Source organism: Trachinotus anak, unplaced genomic scaffold (assembly GCF_046630095.1).
Source record: "Trachinotus anak isolate AG129_WGS33_773 ecotype Australia unplaced genomic scaffold, CSIRO_AGI_Tana_v1 ptg000004l, whole genome shotgun sequence".
Lineage (NCBI taxonomy): Eukaryota > Metazoa > Chordata > Actinopteri > Carangiformes > Carangidae > Trachinotus > Trachinotus anak.
This window is the reverse complement of record NW_027273855.1, coordinates 757,949-779,279: the sequence shown is the minus strand read 5'-3', so window position 1 is coordinate 779,279 and position 21,331 is coordinate 757,949. Positions and strand designations below refer to the sequence as shown.

Here is a 21,331-nt window from a genome sequence, read left to right as displayed (position 1 = left end):
AAACATAACATATATTTACTTTTCTACTTCTAGTTGTATTCTCCATACAGATAGTTTGAGTTTTGTTATCTCAGGTCTTTTTATTGATGTAATATTTCAGTGAAAACCGTTGATGCCGTCAGATGTGATGCAGATGAACTGACTCATTATTTGGCAGGAAAACATAACATTATTTGTACCCTAAACATACCATCATATAAATATAATTCACCATCACACTCTCACATCTGGAATGAGTTACATGACTAAAGCAGCCATTTGTCACATGGTGCGGGAGGAGACTTTAAACTTATTATCACACTGAGACATTCACTGTTTGTTCTCGTCATAATTGTTTTTAAAAGTTAATAGTGTAACAAAAACTGATCGATCAATCTATTGATTTTATTTTATTTTTTTCAAATCTGTAAAACATCAGCAAACAGTCAGAAAAATGGCTGCACAAGCTGCTAAAGTCCAGAGTGACGTCTTCAGATGACCAACAGTTCAAAACCCAAAGATGTTAAATTTACACACATTTAAAAACAAAGTAAAGCAGGAAATTCTGACACTAGACAAGTGTTTTAGTGTGTTTGGTATTTTTGCTTGATAATGACTTGATCAGAACTGTTTCAGTGCCTTGTTCATATAAAACATCTTCAGTTATGGAGCACACATGTAAAACGTGTCACATGAAAAATGAGGGGTAACTCCCAGGATCTGCTGAGCGTTGGCCTCACCTCATGTGTCCTCTACGATCTTATATAACCACCGTGGTTCTCTCTGTAACTCCTCCTCCTCCAGACGTCAGCCAACAGAAAGCAGGTGGAGAACATGGCCAAGAGAAAGCTGGACAACCTGATGAAGGAGTCGAAGATCCGGGACCGGGAGGACCCGGACAGCTTCACCATCGCAGCCCTCCCTCCCACTGGGAAGCCCTCAGGCAAAACTGGCTCCAAGGTAAACACGGGGAGATGGTGGGTCCTTGTGAGCCAAGATTAGCTGATTAGCTGGGATAGTGCTGTGTGGCTCATTCCCTATTTACAGAGCCAGGTCTGTGTAGGAGCACCAGAGAGCCAGCGGACAGTGAGGAGATATTAACCCATTTAGACCTGAGGCGCCCGTTAAAACCTTCTAAACCTGACGCTCACTAAAACATGTACTTCTCATTTTTTGAAGGTTTATTAATTTAAAAAAAATTGATGAAAACTACGATAAAGGCAACCACAATAAAAGTCAAAGGTTTAAGGTCTCAGATAGTTTTTATTTCATGTCTCTATCTGCTTCAGAGGCTGAGAAATAAAAGTTTTAGTGCCAGCTGTGACACTGGCTCTCTGATCCTCCACCTCTTCCTCCAACCTCTCTCACTCTGAGCCTTGACTGGCTGGTTAGCGTCTTAGCAGGTTCAAGTCAGTGTCTGAATCTTCTAAGTCATTGTCTTTGTTGTTTTTATCCAGGTAACTGCTGTAATCTGTATCACTCCCCTTGCTCAGGTCCTCAGCCACTGACCAAACATTTTTTTGGGCTAAAACCCCCCCCAAAAACAAAGGAAATAGATTTTCCATGATGGATTTCACCTTCCTGACACAAATTTTAGCGAATCACAAAACATATCATCGGTCACATGTTTTTAAAATGATGTAATCATATGTACGTCACATCCGCTCTTAATGGGTTAACTGAATCTGATGAAGTGTGTTGGATTAAAATCACTTACTCCACCTTTAATGCTACAAGATCAAATCAAAAACACCACAACACAGAGACCAAATCGAGGAATGATGGAGTCTGGATGAGTGAGTGATTTATGAAGAGACACAAAGCTGTTGGTTGGGGTTTTCAGTTGTAGCTGGAGGAAAGACTCAGTTTACTTTAATTCACATGAAGTGAAAACAGACACTAACAAAAGATTTAAATGTGAGAATACATTTTATGTTTTGGTGCTTTTCTGACTCGCTGCAGAAAAAAAGTGAAAGTCAGCCTTCCTCCTCCTCATCTACACGCTCCTCCACTCGCTCCTGAAATTAACAGTGTAGAGGTGATAGACTCAGGATCCTGACAGAGCTGTGACTGTGAGTGTGAGTAATGGATTAGTCACAACTACTCAAACAGAACCAGAGCTGAATCTGAATACATTACCTGGATAAAAACAGATATTTAAAATTCATTTTTAATCATATATGAAATTTATTTTTACCTGCTTCTTCTTTATAAACAGTGACCAACACGTAACCCAGTGAGCTGCTGTTGAAACCATCCTCATCCTGTCCACTTCCACAGCTTTTACATGGAGGCAGAGTTCAGACACAGATCTGACTTTATTATTTGATGGTTCAATATTATTTTGTTTTGTAATGAGTTCATATACAAATACAGACAAAAATGAAGAGGATTAATAGATGCAGATAGAAGCTTTGTACCAGACACTGTGAATGTGAGGTAGAGCAGCACTGGGGAAGAAAGTGGAGCCTGTGCTTCTTCACTTTCCCTCAGTAAATGTGGAACCTAATGAAGTGTTTCTCTTCAAATCTTCCTCCCAGTCCACTCTCTCAACCTATTAGCATACAAATGACTTTCTTTTCACAAAGAAATACAATCTTTGACATGTAATTAGAACAATTTCTTTCTGTCATTTCCTCAGAGTCTTTGGAAATTCAGTTGCTGATGACTCTTCTCAGTTGTCCACATTTAACTGTAGGTCACAAAACAGTTATAGTGGAGTGATTTCTCTCTAAGTCTGAATTGAATTCATCCCAAACAAAACAAAACAGAAATAATAATTTAGTCCAATAAGTGACAAGTGAAATGTGGCGTGGACTTCAGATGAAGAAGAACTAATCAGTTTGTTTTGTTCAGTTATAAATCTTGAAAATGTTTCCTTTGCTATTTCCTTTCCTTTGTTAGGGTAAAGGTGAGGACGGGACGGACACAGCTGACGAGGCTAATCCCAGCAGCAACAAGCACACAGGCCGCTCCTTCATGGGAAATTTCTCCAAACGCAAGGTTGGCCTTTTATTTCTGCGCTCTCTGCTTCTTAAAATCATCTTTCTGTGTTTTGCTCCACCTGTATGTGTCTTTAACTGCTGGTGATTTGTTATTATGTGACACAATGGATTGTTCCATTCAACAACAAAACTGGATCAATATCAGACATTTAGAAAACTTTATATTGGAATGACTGAAATGGGTTGGCTTCTAAAGCAAAAGAACAATATTGATCTCAGTTCATTTACAGTGATAATCTCAAAGATCTTAATTTAAACAAGTGTTTCTTTAAGTCACAGTCACTGAATGAGGTAACACAATGATGATTGAGCATGTGACCCACTGATCCACCCTCCTGACCCACACATCAGTGGCTCATATAATTTCATCAGTGGGTCAGTGGGCCTTCCATCACCCATGGGAGATTTCAATATTTACCCATGACTAATAATCTCTTAAAGCTTGTTATACACGTTACATAACTCTCTGATATTCTTTGATCCCTCGTCTGCAGAAAAAGTCGACCAAGCTGAAGAAGACATCGAGCTTCGAAGACACAGACACAGATCAAGAGAGCACAAGCAGCACCTCCCGTGCCACCTTGCACCACAGCAAGTATGCTACACACACACACACACACACACACACACACACACACACACACACACACACAGACACAGACACAGACACACCCCTCTAGGACAGTATGTTTAACCAACTATAAAAGTAAGCTCTTATTAGCTTTAATATAAATAAATCCAGTTATCCATATTATCACATGAATATAAATATAAACACTGTCAGACTTAAAGAAATATCATCTGTCTGTTCAATTATATAACGTGCACCTCTGTAACCTTTGACCTTTGTTGACCTCACAGAAAGAAGAAGACCATGAAGTTATCCAGAGCTCTGTCTGATCTGGTCAAATACACACGGTCTGTGGGTCTCTATGACATCGAGGCACAAGGTGAGCAGCTCTGTTCACTCTGCACAGGTGTTCACAGGTGTTACCTTTACTCACTGATAAACCTCATAATCACTGCTAAACAGGGAAGGTGTAATATCTGGCCTTGCTGGTATCTTTCAGTTGAGAGTGATTCTTTGATGTTGAAGGTGCAGACTGCCCTTTAATATTGGAAATCAAATCTGAAAAGTCAACATCAGATGTTCAGTCAGATTCTTAGTCTTGTTTCATTTCATTTCATTTCATTTATTGAGACCATATCAATGATATTTACACAAACTATTGTCCTTCAGCAGTTTAAATCTGAATGAATCTCAGGCAACATTTGAACTTGAAGTTTATGAGCCTGATGCAGAAAACAAAGATAACTTTGTGATGTTCCCGGCAGCCAACTGTAGCTGGCAGGTGTCGTCGCTCAGTGAGACCAAGGCCCATCAGGTGATGCAGCAGAAAGCGACATCCTTCATCCAGTTCAACCAGCGACAGCTATCCCGCATCTACCCTTCCTCTTACCGCGTGGACTCCTCCAACTTCAACCCCCAGCCCTTCTGGAACACCGGCTGCCAGCTTGGTACGAGCTTAACCTGACCCCCCAGAGTCAAAATGGTCACATCTGTCGGTCAGCTGCAGTGTCACTCACCCTTTTGCTCCTGTGCTTTGATTTCAGTTGCGCTCAACTACCAGTCAGAGGGCCGGGTCCTGCAGCTCAACAGAGCCAAGTTCTACAGCAACGGCAACTGTGGCTACATACTGAAGCCTGCCTGCATGTGTGAAGGTCAGCACTTCAAGAAATATTAATTCGGTCCTTTTAGTAGAAAATCTGAAGTTTATTTTCAGCATAGACCTCAGGAATATTTTCATTTTGTGATTTAAGCATTGCCCTGTCATGCACGGGTCAGTGGGCCTTGCTGGGGCCATTGCCAAAGGGTGGTAACTGCTTTGTTGTGACATCACAAAGTTCCAGAAGTCCTGACAGCTGGTTTTAAGGCTCAGTTTCTGAATACAGGCTGTGTGCATTTCTCTGTGGACTGAGGCTTTGATACTTTCACAGTATTAATATAGAACCTGGACCTGCTTTATAATCACAAACACATGGACATCTACCTTTAGACTGGGTGGAGCTTTAAATGTTTCCACAAGTTTGACATTCCAGGTAAATGTGACTTTTAGATACGATTACAGTGTAAAAAGTTACAATGAATATGGATTTACTGTTTAATTTTGTAAGTAACGGATCACACATGAACAGTGTGCTTCATTTCTACCCACTGCAGGTGCCTTTAACCCCAACCTGGAGGACCCGCTGCCGGGTCAGATGAAGAAACAGCTGGTGTTGAAGATCATTAGTGGACAACAGCTGCCAAAACCCAAAGACTCCATGTTAGGGGACAGGGGAGAGGTAGGACACACACGTACAACTCAAGTGTCTTTTTTATGTTAATTAAAAATATACAGACCAAAAAATTTACAAAACACAGATACTGTAATATATCATGTGTTTCAGTTGGTCTGTGTCTGTGAAATGTTTTAAAAATATAAGGAATAAAGAGTCTTTTAGATTTATCTCTCAGTTCATCCCTGCGAGTTTTACAAAGGGTTTTACAGGAATATGGCAGCATGTCACCTTCACACCCTCACTCACTGGTGATGGTGATATTTCAGCCGAAAACCAGGAAGTAATGGTGTGTGATCATTGAAAGTGTCTAGACACTTGCTCTGTTACCTTCATGCTGTGTGATGTCTCTGTCAGATCATTGATCCCTTCGTGGAGGTGGAGATCATCGGCCTCCCGGTGGACTGCTGCAAGGAGCAGACCAGAGTGGTGGATGATAACGGTGAGTTAATGGAGAATTAAATCGTTTCGGTTCATCTGTCTTCATAAATTTCAGGTATAAATAAAGCTATTTATGGACTTATTTTACCAAGAGAGGCCTGTACACATGGTTGAATGTGACTAAATCAGTCTCTTTGTGACTGGACTTTACCTGGTTTAAGATAAGTCATCAGCTACTGTGGTGGATACTGTGTTCTCTGCTCCTCACTGCTGGTCTCTCACATGATGTCCTGGTGTTTACTGTGGTTTGTGACACTCTAGTACTACTCTTTCTGTGTGTGTGTGTGTGTGTGTGTGTGTGTGTGTGTGTGTGTGCGTGTGCGCGCGCACGTGTGTGTGCGCGTGCGTGCATGTGTGCGTGCACACTATCCGTATGGTTTCTGATCTATAATTGATGAGCTCAGCTTGAGGAGACGTGCACAGCTAGCACCTCTCAGTCAGCACACACACACACACACACTCTGAATAATTGATGAATGCTGAGCTCGCTCTCTAACTTTGTCCTGGACCATCCGCTCTCTGTCCTCTGTCTCTATCACTCTCTCCTCTCTTCTTATTTGCTTGTCACACTCTTTCTCCTGCCTCCTCTCAATTTTCCCTCTTCCTGCCCCCCCCCCCCCCCCCCCCCCCCGGCTTCCCTGCAGGTTTCAACCCAATGTGGGAGGAGACTCTGGTGTTTACCGTCCACATGCCGGAGCTGGCCCTGGTGCGTTTCCTCGTGTGGGATCATGACCCCATTGGCCAAGACTTCATCGGACAGCGCACCATCGCCTTCAACAGCATGATGCCAGGTTAGACAAGCTGAGTCACCTGCTTATAGATGGACCTGATGGATACAGATCATGTTTCTGCCTTGTTTTGTTTTTTGTTTCAGTGATATAACTTCTATAGATAGGGATATTTAGTTTACTGAGAATAAGAGAAATACAAGGGTAAGTTGAAGGTTTATTAAAAATCAGGCGTTGAGCATTGTTGTTTTTCTCTAATGTGATTATTATGATACATTTTGAAACAATATATTTTGATCAGTGCTGCTCCGGTTAAATCTCAGAATGATTCTGAGACCAGGACTGTTTGAGTTTTTTAATAGAATGAATCAGCACTTCAGAAAAATTGCTCATTTTCTTTCTTTTAGAGAATGGGATGACAAGATGGTAATTAGTCTCATGTCTGTCAAGTACACTGCTCGAGTAAGGATGTAGTTAGCCTAGCTTAGCATAAACACTGGAAACGGGGAAAAAGCTAGCCACCTCTGTTCATAGTTAGAAAAGGCACCTACTAACTTAGATTGAATGGAAACAGAGAGCTGAGTGTCATCTGCGTAGAAGTGGACATTTATGCTGGAGGCTGCAAATTTATTATCCAGCAGAAGCCTATAAACAGAATACCTTATAGTATTAAGATTACCTGTTATCCACTGTTTGTCAGATAGGATCTGTACCACTAGAGTGTTACTTTATGGATGCTATATGATGCTATATGTAATTTTGATCGTAGTAAAATGATCTGATTTACGGTGCAGGCGAGGAGTTTGAGGCGATGGCTGGATGTAGAACACTGATCATAGAAAAAGCTGTCAGTGTGGATTGGCCTTTGTTTCAGTTCTGATTAATACGACACATATTTATCTATTTGCATTGTTGTGTTTGAGTTACTGATAATGTGACTATGTGTCTATAATGCGTTTGTGTGCAGGTTATCGCCACGTGTACTTGGAAGGTATGGAGGAGGCTTCCATCTTTGTTCATGTAGCTGTGAATGACATCACTGGTAAGGTAGGTACTGCAGTGGACGCCAGCTGAAAATACATGAAAATCAGTTGTCTCTGAATTTCTCATGAATTAGCCATATTGTTCATTATATTAATATTTATCCATGTATCCATATTAATCCAAAAAAACTTTCTGATGGCAAAACTACCTACTAGAGACATTGTTTCCAATTGTTTCTAATCTTAAATGGGTGAAATATTTAAAGCTCAAAATGATTAACACCATGCACCATAGAAATAGCATAATGATAAGCAAAATAAATAATTCAGAATAGTTCAGGAATGATCAGTAGACCAGTTGTGTGATCAGTATGATTTGTTCACTGGTAGCTGCAGGGCTTCCTGTTAAAGGTCCATCCAGTCTACAGGTAGATCTCCATGTGTTTGTGATTATAAAGCAGGTCTAGATTCTATATTAATACTGTGAAAGTTTCAAAGCCTCAGTCCACAGAGAAATGCACACAGCCTGTATTCAGAAACTGAGCCTTAAAACCCTCCATCCAACCTTGTAGAATTTGGTTTCTCTGAGTGTTTACCTGAAATCTGCTGATTCAGGTTAACACTTACCTGAGTCAGTCAAGAAAAGAGGCTCAGATGATTGGTCTCAAATAAAACAAAACAACAAAATATGGTACCTTTAGGTGATCTGCAGGACAATAGTTTTTCAAGGGCAAAGCTATTGCATAGGGCTGAGTAACATCTGTAAAACTCTGGTCCTAGTATCCTTGTACCAAAGTATCCTTTTGGCTCTGAATTTAACATTTTTCTGCCCCTTAGTTCCAGTGAATTGAAATCTTACTCTAAGAAATGGTTTTCCCACTTTGTTGGGATGCAGAGGAACCCTGTGAGACCTGTTATATTCATGCAGTTACAGTAAATTTCAGATGAAATGATAACTGAGGAAAATAAAAATGATGCTGTGGCAGTTTCTGTTCATAAGACTATTACCCTGTGCTGGGTGTGTGTGTTATTGCAGATAGTTCTGTTTCAAAATGTTATTTGTGGTCATAAATAATGCAGTTGTCACTATCACCACACAAGCTTTGGTTTTGTGCCTTTGATCCTTTGGTTTCAATGCACTCAGCTGTCTCCAGACATGTTGTAGATGACCGCTCTGTTCTTCATTGTCCTTGCTTTGAACTCCTCTTTCTCAGCTGTGCCTCCTGTTGTGATTCTCTCTTATTCCCCACCCCACCCATTTTTTTCTTTCTTTCATCCTCCCCCTCTTTCTGATTTTCGCTCTCTTCCTGTGTCTGTTTGTGATTTCAGTGGACCCCTCTTTTTCCAAACGCTCCATTTAAAGGCAAGAAATTTTTAGGAGCCCTGAAGCTGCCGCTCAAAACACAGGTGTAGTGAGACCCAGTCGGCATCTTGCATGAGCCACACGCTCCACCCTCTTTGCTACCGAAGTGACCCCCACCACCCCCCTGCACACACCCCTTTTGTCAGCCTACTGCAAGCATTAAAATGATGAGGCCAACTCATGTCTCACATGAGTTATGATGGCTTGACTTACCTGCATCTCCATTGACCCCCCCAAGTAGATCCAATGTCATCAGCCGGCTCAGTTAAAGAGCTGGAGATGGAAGTCAGGGGCTCTGCCAGGCTGCAGTGTCATCTCTCTGCCGCTGTTTTTGCAGAGAGCAGTTTTTCAGAGTTCTGCACTGCAGGGGTGCACAGCTCCAGTGCCTTTTTTCTCCTATTTATCTTTACACATTAACTTATTGCATCATGTCTTGTACCTAACACTTGCCGTATTTTGGAGAATTACGTTGCTCTCAACACACTAGTTTGTAAATTTTTTTCAGCCACACTGCCTGCCAACCTGCAGTAGCTGGAGATGTAGTACCTCATGAATGATGGATATTTTCTAGGACATGGCTCCAAAAACCCAAGACGTCTGACCCCATTTGTATCTCCAACTGCGTGGCTCTAGATGTGGAGATCCTTCAGTCTCCTGGTCCAACATGTGAATCCAGGATCAAACTCTTTACCAAATTTCACAGTAACACATCCAAAAGTTGTCAAAATTATTCACTGAAGCTCTTGAAACGTGTATTGGAACTTCCAGTTTTTGACCCAAGCGAGGTCAAACATTCCTGGACTAAGGTATAATAATAATAATAATACCAAGTTTCTCATTGGCCTCTGGTTAAGACTTCAAACAAGTGTATTTCTCATAATGTTGGAGAGGCTTAACCCATTAAGACCTCAGGCTTCCTCTAAAACCTCAGCACTGTTTGAAAACAACCTCCTGAAACCTGAGGGTTTTCTGAAAAACCTTTATGATACAGCCTCTGTAGCAGATTTAAGGTTTCTGATGGTTTTTATTTTGTGTCTCTATCTGCTCCAGAGGCTGAGAAATAAAGATTTTAGTAACAGTGTTGCATCAGGTGAATCTTCAGCTCTGGTTAGTGAATACTGATACTGGCTCGCTGATCCTCCTCCTCCTCTTCCCCCTCTTCCTCTGACATGTCTCACCCTGAGCCTTGATTACCTGGTTAGCAAATTAGCAGGTTGAAGTCAGTGTCTGAATCCTCTAAGTCGTCTTGTTGTTTTCATCCAGGTAACTGCTGTAATCTGCTTCAGTATCACTCCCCTCGCTCAGGCCGTCAGCCACTGTCCAAACCACAACTTTAAAAACTTATATGCAGCTAAAAGTCACAACACATCCGGTCTTAATGGGTTAAAGGCCGAAGGAACCTCCCTCAGCAGAACATGATTTATTGAGCTTCACCTACTGGCAGCTTAACAATCATCATGTGCAGTTCAGCCCACATTTCCTGTTTTTTCACTCAGACAGACTCTTTTCTTTATCGTTTTGTCTTTTTGTCTGGACTGTTACTTTCCTTTTGACAGAGGGTCAGCCAGACATTTGCCACAGTGATCATGGACTATTTGGATCTACTTCTTTCACATTGTTCAAACAAATAATAGCAGTGGTTGTAGGTGATATGATATGATGCCTTGTTCCACTAAAGCTCTATTTGGATTTTTCTGTCAAAGTGAGTTTAACAGTCATCAGAGTCATTGTCTAAATGTCCTCATCGTTATTCGTATCATTTTGGCCTCATTCGTTGTGACTTTTAATAATGTGGAACCTAAACGCACAGCAAAGGTTCATTCAGCATTACATCAGCCTGTGTAATCTGAATATTTAAAAAAAAAAGCTTTGCTACTTACCTCTTCTTATTGGTTATACAAAAAAAGATGTCTGTCGGAATCAGGATCTAAAAGCCACTATGTAACACACAGCAACATCAGTGCCGTCGCTGTACTGCACTGATGTACTCTGTACTGTACTCTAACCCATTACTGCAGTGTCGTAGTTGTCAGGTGTGGTTCTACTACAGGGACAAAATTGGAAATTTTCAGTTCCTCCTGGGGATGTCACGAGAACTGATACTTCGGTACCAGGTCAGAATGTAAAGTCAGAATGTTCAGTCTGTTCACATATAACACTGACTTCTTAAATAAAAATTTTCACACGATGGGACAGATACCACGTCAGTCAGTTTAAACTACTGCTCTACACTGACTATGTGGAGGCGTGTGTTAGGAAACTGTGTGCAGCAGCAGCCTCGGTTGTTTTCTGTTTTTACTTTGGGAACAAATTTTGTATCAAGAATCATGGAATTTCAGTGGTGTTGGTACCGACTACCAAACCTGTCATCGTGACATCCCTAGTTCCTGCGCTCAGTCATTTAACGACACTGTGTTTAGCTGTAGAACACAGCCTGAGGTGCTCTGTGCGTTTAACTTTGACAGGTAGCTTCAAGCACATGTTTGTCTAATTAATATTTTCCTGCTGGGACGACAGCTGCTGTATACAGATGTAGAGGCAAACACTTTGAATCCAGATGGAATTCAAAGCTTCAGCATGGATTCTAGCAGAATGATCATGTTAAAGACTGAGTGATCATTCACAGGAACATTCGTGGATATATTGATGGAATTTGTTAGTTTTGAAGCATGCTCACTGTACAAGAACTTGTGTCCCATGTCTATGACAAATATCTTTCTTGCACAACTACACAGCCTCTCTGTGGTTTATTGGTTTTGCTTTGTTAAGATTCATTGTGTGTTTGACAAGGATATTCTCTTGTGTTTTTGTCAGGCCAAAGCAGCCAGCGGCATAAAAGGGCTCTTTCACAGAAACCCAAAGCAGGCTTCCCTGGACAGCCATGCTGCTGCACACCACAGCCGTAAGCACCCATTCGGTGCCCACCTCCTGCGCCGCACTGCCAGTGCACCCACCAAAAGCCAGCCCAAAATCAAGAAGGGCTTCCCAGAGATCACCATCGACACCAAAGACTACAGCTCAGAGGGTGCTAGTGAGGAGCGAGAGTCTGAAGACAGGGACAAGGCCTCTGCTGCCACCTCTCACCAATCCACACCACCACAACACCGCACTGGGGATTCACTGGTGGCCTCCCACCAAGCCAAGGGGCCCTGGGACCGTCCTGACACCAATGGGGCTTTTCACCCTGAGGAGGGTAAAGGTAAGAGCCCACTTTTTGCTAAGCGACGACCCATGAGCGAGCCTCTGAAACGGGCCAGTCGGCTCCGCTTTCATGACCCACTGGACATGAAGCCAGGGGTGTTTGCCCGCGTCGCACTTAACAGCTCAGGTAGGGTGGGGATGTCCTCCAACTGCATCACATGTGTGATCGGCTCCAAGAGTCCAGAGGCTGAGAGAAAAGGTCAGGTTGAGGACAGGCAGGAATGCAAGTCCAAAATGGCAGCTGCGGAGAGACAGGAGAAAAGTAGTCGCTCCTCTTCAACCAAGAGACAAGTTCAGCCAGAGCCTGTAGCCAAACCCCAGCCCCTGGCTGCCCAGCCAGACTTACAGCAGTCTTCTCCCAAACACAAGTCCTGCACTGAGGCCCAGTTTCAGTACATGCCCCAGGCTCTCTGCCAGCCTGTCCCCTTCCCCAGGTCCAAAGCCAGACAAACTCTGGGTACCCAGCACATCCGAACTGAGCATCATGCATCTCAGAGGAAGCCTCGGTCCTGCAGTGTTCCCCGTAAACTCTCCCCCAACACTGTAACACCAGCGCCGAGCCTCACACCAGACTGCAGGACCAACTTCCGTTGGCAGCAGACAACACCCCCCAACTATGGTGCTGTTTGTGGCTCAATGGTCACCCAATTCACAAACGGTCACGCAACTGAAGGTCTCTCGCTCAGTGACAGCAGCAGCTGTGACAGCCTCTGCAGTCTGAGCAGCTTGGAGTCGCCTCCTATGCTTCCTCCCTGCTCTGTCCTGGACAGCCGCAAGAGGGCTGTAGGCACCCTGCAGCGCGAAATGAACGCCCTGTTCGCTCAGAAAATGGAGGAGTTGCGCCATAAGTCCCCCATGTTCTTTGCTGGTAAGATGCATCTGAGGCAGCCTTAGCAGGAACCCAGTAGCTGCTGTGTAGTGGCTGTAGTGCACCTTTTACATACTGTAGATTCCCATGTAGCCTCTGTACAGGAGGACAAGGACTAGCACCTTGACATCTCAGTGTCCCTGAGTTCCATCCTAAACGTTGTCACTGATTCATATTTTTCCTCTTCGCCTTAAAATACTGAACCTGAAACTACCCACCTGCTGGGCAGATGAGAGAAGTGGTAAGTTTTAACCTAAAATTGATAGAACTGTGATATGTTCCCCCCATTTAGTCCACTTCACCAGCCTACAAATAGTTGTTCCTCCCAGTACCAAACACTGTCAGTCTAGTTCTAGGCTTTTGTGTGTGTATGTATTCAAAAGTGTGTTTCACCTAGAGCTTGATGTTGTGTTCGTTTTTATCTGTTAGCAACGCTATGCTAGTTCTGCTCGACTTTCTCTGTAAACTCTGTAACCTCCACAAAATTAGCATTTGAAAACAGCCCAACACTGGTTTCTCTGCAGACAAGCAGTTTAGAGCATCTTCATCAGTCAGTAAATCTCTGCAGGAGCAGCTGCAGAGCTGAAGTGTATTTCAAAGAGTAACTGTAGCTGTTTGAATGAATGGTGACTGCAGACAGCAAAGATCTAAAGAATTTTTAATCTGAGCAAATATAATTTACAATTAGGGATCCAAACCAACCGGTAGCCGACGCTTAAAAAGATTAAAATGTACAATCTAGAATAGACGAGTGTCTGTAACCCATGAAAAAAATACAAACACTCATTGGTTAAAGTAGACTGGAACCACCCAGAACAGCATCCTGCCATCTAGTAGATAAGACTAATTGTCCAAACAGAGCGAGACAGACAAGCAAGAGAGAAGCCCCTCTTGACAGGTCATCACACAAGAAGAAGCCACGCCCCGCTGATCCAGGAACACATAAAAAGCTCTGTGTTATAAATTCATGACATTGATATAAAGATCAGCTCTACGTGTGATTAAAAAAGAGCAGAAGAGCAGAATCACTTGTTGATTGATGAAGAGAAATGAGCTTGAGTAAACAGCCAGGCTGCTGCTCACAGCGTTAGAGTCAGACAGGCAGATAAACAGGCCAGGCCGTTCAGCTGATGAAATGTATAGATCTGTAAAATTTCTTACTTTTGGTTAATAATTAAGTGGTTAATTGTGAACAACACCATGACTTTATTCTTAAATATGACTTTGTCTTTTCTTTTCTTTATATTCTTTATATTAAGTCATAATCCTTTTTCCTCAAAATATTCCAACTTGAACACTGGCTGTAATATTCCGTCAAAGTATTAGTGGTGGTATTTCAGCTGTTTTAGTGGCTACATTCTACTAAAAAAGTGATTCTAATATTTTGGTAAAACTAAAACCTGTCAGTATAATGCAGTCCAATCCACCACCAACTCCAGTCACATCCACAGGTGTTGTAGTTTACCTTCACTCAGTCTTAAACCTCAGTATTTGGGGTCCATGACCTACAACTACTGGCTGAGCTCTGGAAGTCACAAGACTCTGACGTCTGTGGTGCCTTCAGGTGACCACCCCCTCCTCCTCCTTCACATGACAGATTTCAGGGGAGTTCCTGCTGAACAGCAGCTGCTCTACAGAAACCCCCTCCTCTCAGCCTCTCAGTCCATCATGTGATGGCCATCAGTGTTTTAACTATCAAAATGAATCTCGTTGGGAAAACTAACTATGTTTAGGGAGTTGAATTGAAGTTTCCTTGCCTCCTTACAATAGCTGACGTGTGCTGACATCTGTTAGTCATATGATGCTGGCAAATAGTGCACTTGTTGGTAAGTCATGTGATAAGTCTCTGTGTCAGCAGCTTTATCTCTTGTCTTTCTTTTCAGGGTAAAACATGCCATGTTTGTTGATTTGGAGAAGGATAAGATGCTTTCTCTGTCCTGTAAACTGTTTCCTTGCCTTCATTCACCCTCTTCTCTCCAGTTTTGCTAAACTCCTTTTTTCCTGTCTGTCCCTTTTTGCATGCTTTCTCTGTTCCTAGTGCAGAATTGAGGGGATGACCAGAGCCAGGTAAACTGCTGAATGCATGAATGCAACCTTCAATACATCCTTCACACCTTCACCTGCACTTCACCCATCATTCTCACTAGCCCCTTTTACACAGCCTATTCAAGGTGGAAATGTTGCGTCTTTATTCCACCTCTCTGTTCTGTATCAAAGGTGCAAACACAGACTGGGGGGGGGGGCATTATTGTTCCACATTAATAGCAGCAGTGGAAGCCGTCACAGAGCTGGATTGATATCTGTGTAAATGGGACAGACACCAACGCTGTTGTGTTACGAGTCACACCTCTGCTGCCTGAACCTGCTCTCCAGAATCTCACGTAGTGACGGCATCACGACACCTCTGTTTGTTTTAGTGTAAACAGGCAAAGGTGTCACAATGTGTCGTCTTCTTAACAGCAATACCACAATATCTGTGTAGAAGGGGCTTCTGTCTCACCAGCCTGCTTCTCTCATGACCCATGTGTCACACCTGTGGGGGTGAGTTGGGGTTTCAGATCCATATTCTCCTTCATTTTCACATATTCTTGAAATGCGCTAACTCAGAATGACAATGGCGGAAATAATGAGCACCTTTGGCTGTTCACATGAGTGAATAGGGTGCAGGTCTGGACAGAGACTCACTGTGGGCCAGTGGAAAACAGGCCATGAAGCTTGTGAAGTGTGCACAGAATCCCTTCACAGTGTTATGGCCTGGACACTGTTTTGAGAGTTAAAGGGTAATTCCAGTCTGTTAGTATTTGGGCAGTTGCACATATTTTGTTTTCCAGTCTCAGCTTTCATTTGAGTATGTTTGCATTAATATAGAAAGAACTGTGAAGGAGATGTGACTCTTTAACACATGAAGACCTTACACCCAACTAACACCCAACGTAAAGCAAAATGCAGCTGTCTTTGCTAGTTTCAGACCGATACAGTTGTCATTCTCCCATCCAGCACTCACGTTGTTTAAGTAGCAAATACACCTCCACCTATCTGAGCACCCCTGGGTGTTTAAAATGTTGGTTGAGGTGTGGTCTGGCGCATTGTTGGCGCATTGCTATCTTAAAGTGGTGCAGTACTATCAAGATGGTTTTTATCAAGATGGTAATAAGCAGCTACATCGTTGGTTGCACAAGCAGAGTGGAGCATCAGAAGGTCGGAGCAGTCTTCGTCATGTGTCAGGGATGAGTCTTGAACATAAATGGGGCTCTGCAGAGAAGTGTTTTCTCATAAGTAGAAGCTTTGTATATTGCCTGGTATCATGTTAGTATCATGTTATTATGAGAAACAAATTACCTTTTATTTTAATTACATAATTAACCTTTCACAAGAGAGAGCAGAGAACAAATTACATATATACAACAAGACCATGCGGTCACAGGAGAAAATGACATTTAAATTGTAATAAACTGAAATTATTGTTTATGGTTTGAGCAAAAAAGTGTAATTGACCAAATAATCTCAACTGGAGGTCAGTTTATCGACCTTTTTCTGGAGCCTTAAAGGTCCCCACAGAGCCTCCATCAGCAAATGTACTGGCCATGAGATGCAGTTGAAAGTTCAGGGAATGGACAGTAAGATTAAATAACTTGGGCTCTCTGTGTAGAAGTGATCCGTCTTGGTCAAACGTAACTTAAGGCAGAACCCTCACATCATCTTCTTAACTTCAAGTGATGACCGTACAGCAACATCCACATCACTCCAGTTGTGCGTTTTTAAGCAGATACCGTGTCACAGCCAGAAGATTTTCACCACTGATGATGGTGATGAATTTATTTTTATTTTTCTCTCCACAGAATGTTCCACAGTGCAGGGACCAGCTCCCCCTCTTCCATTCACTGTGCTGAACTCTGAAGACGCCAGGAACACACATTTCCCCTGCTCTGTCTCTGCTCCAGAAGAAAAACTGTTCTCAGATCATTCCTCATCTACACCACTGCACTCACCATCCACAGCAATAAATGCAGTCTCCCCATTGGCTTATCCTTCAAATGGGGTGGTGGACAGTCCCATCAAAATGAGCGGAGACCCTAAGAAACCTCCTACCCTTTCCAGAACTACGTTGCTCCCTCTGACGAACCCTGCTGAGAAAACTGTCCCGTCACAATGCAGTCAAGACACCCTGAACAACAGAAGCACTCACTCATTCATGGAAAACACATCAAAACAGAGGGAAAACCAAGAAACTCTCACAGAGAAGAAAACTGATCCAGCAGTGATAAAGTCTGACCCCAGAGTGGAGCCTTCTGCTGCTGCAAGGTCTACTGCAGCCCCTGCAGCTCAGACAGCCCAGGCCAGGAGGGCACCTTTCAGCAATCTGGCATCACACACACCAGTAAGAAGAACAAAGAGTGAGGGCCATGTCCGGGTGGCTGTAGCCTCAGCGGGACAGGCCCAGTCAGCAGTACCAGAAGTCTGCACAGATGCTACCATGAACGACCGCCTTTGGAGCAAGCTGGAGCCAAGCAGCCACCGTGACAGCATGTCTTCCTCCTCTAGCATCTCTTCCAGTGACACTGTCATTGACCTGTCCCTGCCTAATCTGGCCAGGAAGAGCCTCACCAGCCTGCCCTCAGCCAGCGGTACCTGCAACCCTCCCTGGGTCAACTGCCGTCACTCAGCATTAGTCTCTTATGATGCCCTGAGAGTCAGCAAGAGCAAGTCAAACCCCAACCTTCAGCAAAGCGAGTGCCCTGAAGACGAGCTTAAGCCCCGACCACTGCAGCCCCCGCAGGTAGCTTCTGTGGACTTGCCCAGCAGACTGACTCAAAGACGGCACACCTGGAGCCGGCTCTACATGGAGGGGCTCAAGCAGTCTACAGCCAGCAGGCCGTCCCCCGCAGCTACAACCCCAACAGCTACAGCTTCCATGTCCAAAAGCCTCGGGGATCTGACCTCCGATGACATTTCCTGTAACTTTGACAGCAAGTACCGCAGCATCAGCCGCAGCTTCATTGTTAGGCCAACCAGGGAACAGCTCCGCAGGGGCAGCCCACAGAAATCTCAGCCACACAGCAACCTGACAGAGCAACTCCGGAAGTTGACTGACGTGGAGCCCCTGACTGCGAGCGACTTTGCCCCAGAAAACAGGCCCAGAGAGTCTCAGGAGGAGCCTGTGGATGAGACCCTGGTGCGAAGAACCTCCTCAAGGAGCCAAAGCAGGGTGCGGTACATTGCAAACAGGGCCAAGAAGGCCCAGGAAAGGCAGAGGCTCCAGGGTCTGATCCAGGGTAGGAGTGCAAGCTTTAGCCTTGGTGGTAGCATTGGCAGGGGAAGTAGCGCTAGCCCCATTGAAGAGCGGGGAAACCCCGAAGGGGCGTGTTGCGTGGCACGCAGTCCCTGCACCAGCCTGGACCTGCTGAGTCAGCTCACCCCCCTGGGATCCCCCTCTCCCAGACAGTCCCAGTCCTCTCCAGACCCTGAAAACAGTGAAGTCTTTTTCATGCTCAAACTCTAAGAACTGGCTGACTTGGAACCGAGCGTGAGAGACACAGCTAGAAACTTGTTTGGAATACAGTCCAGTTTTATGTCAAGTAGAAATCTTTTTTTAGAAAAGTTGCATATCTTGCAGAATTTCTCACAGAAAACTGGTTCATAATGCAGATCATTTCAACAGTTATCTCACAGAGAAACTGATCCCACAAACAAACAATTCTTCGTCTTGAGTTTGTGCAAGATCCATTTTATATCCTGTGCATTCAGAAAACATCGTCTCCACGCTTCTTTTAAAAGCAGCTGCTGCAGCACTGTCATCTGTTTGCACCAAATGTTAGATCATTGCCAGAATGTATTTAGTGAAAAATAACCAGGAGTTTTTTTTATATGGCTGTTTATGTTGACTGTGATCTACTCTCATGTTTGAGAATTTTTTTTTTTTTTTTGGGAAACTTCACATGAGAAGACAGTAGCAATAGATCACAACTAGAGGACAGGATTTTAAATGATCCATTCTTTTTATTTACTTCAACTGTAATGATGTACTTTGACTAAAATAAATACTTCATGTCAAGGCGTTGTTATCAGCCCATTCATCCACTCGCAATATTTTGAAAATGCTGGCATGGTATCATATTGAAGGTAATGTACAGTCTGAGGCTCGTCTCTTGTGTCTTTGAAAAAAATGGAAAGGCAGGAAGAATGCTCTTCATTTAGTATTCTCTGTGTAGTGGTTACATCGTAATTTGACGGAACTGCCAATATTTTGCGAACCTTCCTGACCTGTGGCATGTCACAGCACTGACATCCTGTACTTAAAAGCCGTGGTAGACTCCTCCGTACCAAGTTTAGCCCTTTTTTTTTAGTTGACTGCATGTCTTTTATGCACTGTAATGTTTATTCTAAGGCTGTGCTTTATTTTACAAATACTTTTTTTTATGAAGATTTGTTAATATTCTAAACTCCTTTTTGGGACTGTCTGATTGGTGGTCACAAGAGCATCATGTCTGAAACCCCCGTGTTCACATCAGTCCATAGTACTAAAACAAGATGGAAATGACCTGTATGGAAGCACGTTTATTTGTTGACCTGCTGTATTGTTTGCACTGCCATGCCAGTTCTTTGTGCAAAATTTTAGGGATGATATTTAATTCAAACATTGTGTAATTATGACCTGAATAAATCTCAACTGAATATGATTGAAGGTTTCACAGCTCATTTGTTTCATTTACTCTAAATCTATCAACAGCTGTCTCAGTACAGACACAAAGACGAGTCATTAACAGAGCAGTTAAAATGAGCCTTATACAAGCTGACATGTAAAAGCCTCTGGCCTTGGTTTTGGCAGCGTGTGCTTGCTGCTGCTCTAATTATGGACTCTGCTTGGGTCTGTGTTTACCAGGGGTCACCTCTCTCAACCTCTCTTGCGGAGAAAAAAAAAAAAAAGCAACCAGACCCCCTGCAGGAAGGAAGAATGTCCCAGAACAAAGACAACAAGCTCAACCAGTCATTAAAGGAGAGAAAAACAACTTTTCAGTATCGCCCGCCACCCGAGATCAGATCTTCTTAGTCTACAAAACTATTTACTTAGACTTTCTTAGACCCTGAAATGTGGCTCTGAGTGGAGTAAAATTCACTTATACTTATGTTTCCTTCTGAACTTATATCTTAGCAAAATTGATAGAGAGGCTCAGATCCTCTCTTCTGATTGGCTGACTGACCTGTTGTTACTAGAGCTCCAGAGAGAAGCCTGAGAGAGATGTAAAACTACACTGAGATGGTTTTTGGTTGTTAAAACCACAAATATATCTTCTGATGGAGATCAACACTTCAGATAAATCAGATCAGTAACATATGGGACCTTTAAAATACTATAATAACAACATCAGAAATGGATTCATGCAGACCTCTTGACAACCACTGAAACACTGATCAATTCTGAAAAAAACATTTTAATGTGGACGACAATGACCTGGTAAAATTGACCTAAAGTTCAAAGACCTTTGGGCTTAAAAACCAGAGAGAAATTGGTGAAACATGCAGTCCCCTCCATGGACACTGATTTGTCTGTCAAAGGTTTGTCCATTGTCAAGTCTGTGGTTTCCAAAGCTGACAGCCACCTCTGGCGAGCTGTCAGATACTGCCAGTCCTCTTCCTCAGCTCTCTAAGACTTTGTGAAGCACGACATGCTCATTTTAGCGCCACAGACTCTTCTGCGCTTCAGCCAGCACACAAACACAAAAGACGGCTTCATTAGGATTCCAAGAAAACCACCGAGTCCCTTTTAAAGCTGTATTTATCTAGACAGTTTGGCACGGGTTGGCCTCTCAAAAAAAACCTCAGAGGCCCGTCTAGCACTTCAGGCCTGAGAGAATGTTTTTGTCTCAAAGAGTGATTCAGTCTGTCCTTTCAAGATGAAATCACTGCCTGTTTTTGAAGGTTTTGTGTGGATAAATCAATTTAGTTTGCTGATGCTAAAAACTGTAGAAACAGGACGTAGCTTTTGAGGACAGTCCTTTTTAAAATGTACTATAAATTATGTAATTTATAAATGTGGGGGTTGGAGGAGTCATAACAGATGCCAGGGATGGTGTGACCTGCTCCAACTGATGGCTTCTTTACATTAACGGATGTATCACTGGAAAGATTGAGCTTATGTTGAGGAGTCCCTCAGGGTTCGTCAGCAGGGAGAGAAACTGTTCCAAAACAACATCATCTCCTCCTCCGACTCCCTGGGACCTCCAGTCCATCCATCTGTAAGGTCATTGCATCCACCCCCATCCCCAACGCTAACCCCTCCACACCCCCTCCTCCGCCTCCCTTAAGATCCTGTTACGTAACCTTGCAATAACAAGTGTATGAACTGCTATGGTAATTACAATCTAGAAGTTGTAGCCTAAAAACAGATGTCCTGCCCCCCAGGCGTGCAGAACAAATACTAAGAC

At 43.3% G+C, this 21,331-nt stretch overlaps 1 protein-coding gene across 1 annotated transcript in view; it reads left to right on the top strand.

Annotated features, from left to right (window-relative positions):
- Positions 1-19,585, top strand: part of plch2a (phospholipase C, eta 2a) — a 189,283-nt gene extending 169,698 nt beyond the window's left edge. Inside the window, exons 12-23 of the mRNA XM_071475080.1 lie at positions 784-939; positions 2,884-2,982; positions 3,479-3,579; positions 3,846-3,934; positions 4,320-4,502; positions 4,599-4,706; positions 5,206-5,330; positions 5,682-5,766; positions 6,410-6,556; positions 7,461-7,540; positions 11,654-12,038; positions 16,748-19,585. Coding sequence (XP_071331181.1) covers positions 784-939; positions 2,884-2,982; positions 3,479-3,579; positions 3,846-3,934; positions 4,320-4,502; positions 4,599-4,706; positions 5,206-5,330; positions 5,682-5,766; positions 6,410-6,556; positions 7,461-7,540; positions 11,654-12,038; positions 16,748-18,408 — 3,219 coding nt within the window. The 3' untranslated portion in view covers positions 18,409-19,585. The remainder of the gene's footprint in view (positions 1-783; positions 940-2,883; positions 2,983-3,478; positions 3,580-3,845; positions 3,935-4,319; positions 4,503-4,598; positions 4,707-5,205; positions 5,331-5,681; positions 5,767-6,409; positions 6,557-7,460; positions 7,541-11,653; positions 12,039-16,747) is intronic.
- The last annotated feature ends 1,746 nt before the right edge of the window (positions 19,586-21,331 follow it).